The following is a 4,627-nucleotide window of genomic DNA, read 5'->3' on the forward strand; positions in this document are numbered from 1 at the left end:
GATGATGTCAGAAATGCCACTGCGGGACGAATAAAGGACTATCTTATCTTATAATCAACTAAATTTATTTAATATTATTATTAATATAATGAATACAAAACTGGGCACCACCCTAGAATGAGGGAAAAGTATAGTATAAAAGAGTTTGTACTCAAATGCCAATAATTAATAACTATTAGCAGATGAGTACAAACAGTTTAAGGAATTGTGAATTATTTGCAGAGAAGAAGTTGACATCATTCTTATACATGATTAACATTAATGAAAAGGGGTTCAAAAGGGTTTTAATAACAATAAACATACACTTACGGCCAATCTCAATTCTCTTTTTTACCCCTTCCCCCTTCCCCTTCCCCTTGCCCTACGTCTTGGCCCTTGAAACAGAGTGTTGAGGGCTAGGGGTAACAACATACCCCTATGAATTGAGACAACACTCGTTACGGTTACGTCATCATACATCGTCGTACAAATATGTTGTATTTCTTATGTTCTTTTTGATGGTGGTGGTGGATATGAATGCAGATGTTCTAATCTGCATACTACTTTTAGTACTGTCTGTTTGCAATAAATATTTTTTACACACTGCATGGTGTTTTGTATCTTTTTCAGTTATTACAGTTTTGAATTTCATTGATGTTCAGAAACAATGTCTTTGTTAACCAACATCTCTTTATTGCCCAATAAAATTAACACAACGGGCAAACGCATTATATAAAAAATATATTATAACAAAGAACCATTACAAAAATAACTTAAATTACACAAATATTAAAAAGGCACTGAAAAGTATAAAAAACAAGGCACTGAAATGTATAAAACTGAGAATGTGCAAATAGCAAACATAAAACAAAAAACAAAACTACAGCTTATCTACCATTTTTTCAAAGAGGTTCAAGAACCTCTCGGTTTTGGCCTCACTCTCCTCATGGCGCCTCTGCTCTTTATGTGACTCCTCAGTGAGGTAATCAAGGACAGGGTTGTTCCTCTTTCTCTTGGGTGGGGGAGGTGGGGGGCCATCCATGGCAGAGGTAGAGGGGTGAGACATGGCTGCAGAGGTAGAGGGTCGAGACTGAGGTGAGGAGGAAGAGGACTGAGGTGAGGAGGTAGAGGTCTGAGGTGCAGAGGTGCTGGCAGCAGTTGAGGGCTCAACAATCTCCTAACGGAACAAGATATCTTGATTACAATCCACAAATTCTGTTGCTATAATGTTGCTATATATATATATATATATATATATTATACTGCATTACATACCATGAGGATTGGTGTGGGATCCTCATAAAAGGAGGCCACCACCACAGGAGGGTCGACTGAGGGCCTGTCACCCAACACCTCATGCATCTCCTCATAATACTGCCAGGTCGCAGCGGTCACTTCCCCCCTGTCTGTTCCTGACCCTGTTTTAGGAGTTCTTAGCTCCTGGAAGGACACACAGCACACACAAAAGTAAAAATTAACAAATACATTATGCATTCATTGCCCTGCATTGACGATGTAAGGTTTTTTTCTTTAATGGAATGTCACATACTTTGTATTTTTGTTTCAAGTTCTCCCACTTCTTTGAGGCCTGTTGGCCAGTGACCCTTCCCTCCAACCCCATTTCTGTAATCAGTGTCCTGTAGCATAACCAACAACAATGTACAGGTGCATGAACAGGAATGAATTACACATTATTACAATAACAACAATACAAATATGAATGGCTACAACATTGAACGCATGACTCACTCCCACATTTGCTTTGCAGCGTATTTCGACTTCAGAAATTTCTGCTCGTTTTCGTGCCGAAAGCGTATCAGCTGCCGTGTTTCCTCCGGCGTCCCTGTGTGATAAAGGACAATATATGTAAAGCACGTATCGATGTCTTTAGTTGTCTACACTGATATCAAACGGAATTTGCTGCTAATTAAACTAGACATGCATGGAGTTCATTGCTAGTCAGAGAAATGCAGGATTGTTGTGCACTCAGCAATGTAACGTTAGCTTAGAAAACTCGCGATTTTCAAAAAAGTTTCAATTAAAGAATATGGTTGCAAGTATATATGTACAGGACTATTTAGAGCACAAAACAAGACTGTCGTAAACTTTAAATCAATTATTTCAGCCGAAAATACTTACATTTATGGGACTCTCGGGAAGATCTGGCCGCCATTGTTGCCGGTTGCGCAGTGTATTGTGGGTACCCCTTGGTTTAAAGTAAGCTCCCGATCTTACTTGGTTTTAAGGGGTATCTACCCCTTGCCCGATACCCTACCCCTCGATCAAAATGAGAATTGAGATAGCCCTTCGTCTCACGGGCACGCGCAAAACCAAGGGGAAGGGGGAAGGGGAAGGGGTAAAAAAGAGAATTGAGATTGGCCCTTAGTCTAAGTGGCCTTCATGTAAATGGCCTCATTTATATACATTCACACACCGAAGGCGGAGTCAACCAGCGACAGCCAGGTGAGGTGGTGAGGTGTCTTGCTCAGGGACACCAGGCACTCAGCTAGGAGGGGCCGGGGATCGAAACGGCAATCTTCCGGTTCGCAATCTTCCGGTTGCCGGTCCAACGCTCTACCTCCTGAGCTAAACCCCCCCCTTCGCGTCAGACATCTGCAGAATTTTAGGTTTAAAAAGTACAAAGGAGAGATGGAAAAAAGCAAATCCATATGCAGGATGTGTAAACTAGAGGCAAAATGTTGTGGAAATATCACAAATCTCCCAAACCATTTAACCAGACCCAGAAACTCTACGAGCAGATACGTCTGAGGCCAATCAAACTGCACTGGAGGAGACATTTGTGGTCAAATCACCATCACATTCTCCACCTGCCCAAAATATAACTGAGGCTGTAGAGACGCTCAAAAGCATTGCTTCCTGGGACTTGATAATATACTGGAACCATGCTGTGTGAGCTAGTCGCCAACATATGAGCGAAAAGGGCGATCCCTAACATGTATGCACCATTGAAACATTGCGCTGCAACTTGACTTTAAAATATTCAAACTGCTGAAGTGATTATGAAGCATATGACCATTATTTGACGATGTGCAACACTTGTAACTCTTAGGCACTAGGCAGTAACTTAAAATCAGTAGGTTGCATACAAAACAATAGAAAGAGATTCTCAGTGTATGAACTGTGGTGCCATCCAGGAGAGGTACGGCAATGATGCAACAACATTAGCTGGATGTCATAGTCACATTTCTCAAACAGTGTGCCTTTAGTTGATTTAACAGTGAAAGTGCAGAATAAGCCAACATGCTAGTTTCAGAGATGACCGAGCCTGACGTGTACATTAGGTTTAAAAATTGCCTAACTGCCTTTGCACAACCTCAGAGTTTGTCAAAATGTTTCTGTCATTGTCAAAAAAAAAAGGTCAGGTGGGAAATTGGTTAGGTTTGCAATTATTTATTTCAGAGTTGTAGTCAGTGGCGTGGCGTGGGGCGCAACCTCTAAGCTGTGTATGTTTTACGGGGTGGGAGCAGAAAAACGGATGTTGCAGTTTATATGTTACTAGTTCCCGTGGTCGGATTAACTATTAGAGCGACCAGCATCATTTTACCAGGATTTACACACGCTGAGCACCGACTCTCTCTCTCTCACTCTCTCTCTCTCTCTCACACACACACACACACACACACACACACACACACACACACACACACACTCGCTTCCAGCTAGCCACTCAGTGCCGACGTAATTCTCCTCATTAAAGGTCCGAAAACCTTTCTTCCTTTCCGTACGGAGCTCTAGTTTAGGTGTTGGCCGGTTGTCAGATTTAATCCGGAGTTGCTGTTGTAGAGGCAGTTTAGTAAAATAATTTTTTACTAAATACTCCAAATCTCCACCCTCCATAATCGTGCTTAAAAAATTAGCTAGCTTATCAAGAGATGAACACAAAGCAACAAATCTTCCGTTACTTCATTCATTGACGTTGACGATAACATATTGTGATTTTATTGGCCTGATGCCAACGAGTGTGCAGGCACTCCTCCCGTCACTCCCACCAGCGCAAGTGGGAAAGAGGGAGGAGAAGAAGGCGTGAGTGGGAGACGAGGAGGAGACGAGGCGTGGAGTGGACTGGGATTAACACAGCCGATTCAGATCTTCACCATTCAAATGAGCTCCTCTCCTCACCTTTAATGCGTTAGGGGAGGTGCAGTGCAAGTTTTGTCACTTGACAACCCGATGACAGAAGCAGCGCCGGCACTCCCACCACGCGCATCACGTGCTGTTTGTGCGTATCATAATAATAACAATGCCGATATTATAAAAAACAGGAGAGAGAGAGAGGGAGATGTTTTGGTCTGAGAGGCTGAGTTTCCGTTACGCGTGCCATCTGCCTTTGATCTGACGTCAGATGTGATGGGACAATCTATATAGATATAAATTCACATGTTGATTCAATTAGTTGCATTAAATAATGTTTGTTGTGATTATTTATTGCATTTAAATGTGCCTGGAACTGTGGAAACCTGCCTGTGATGACTTGGTGATGTGTACGCACTGCACACCGTGAGCCAAACTGCCACACCGCCAGCTGTAATTCGCCTTGAACGAATGGACTTTGTTTGCGCCTTGCGCCTTACGCCAAGAGTAGACTAGGTTGGAGCTGGCGGGCTTTCGGCGAAGTCTCGGCGAGGCT

At 42.6% G+C, this 4,627-nt stretch overlaps 1 protein-coding gene across 1 annotated transcript; it reads right to left on the bottom strand.

Moving 5' to 3' along the window:
* Positions 1 to 768: 768 nt before the first annotated feature.
* LOC311010568 (uncharacterized protein) lies at positions 769 to 2,303 on the bottom strand. The gene is made up of 5 exons (XM_084005114.1): positions 2,119 to 2,303; positions 1,729 to 1,822; positions 1,529 to 1,616; positions 1,255 to 1,419; positions 769 to 1,156 (listed from the first exon to the last, which is right to left on the bottom strand). The coding sequence occupies exons 1-5, from the start codon at positions 2,150 to 2,152 to the stop codon at positions 860 to 862; spliced, it is 678 nt and encodes a 225-aa protein (XP_083861240.1). The 5' UTR covers positions 2,153 to 2,303; the 3' UTR covers positions 769 to 859.
* Positions 2,304 to 4,627: the final 2,324 nt, after the last annotated feature.

The sequence above is a fragment of the Eutrigla gurnardus genome (genome assembly GCF_963514095.1).
Source record: "Eutrigla gurnardus genome assembly, chromosome: 3".
Taxonomy (NCBI): Eukaryota; Metazoa; Chordata; class Actinopteri; order Perciformes; family Triglidae; genus Eutrigla; species Eutrigla gurnardus.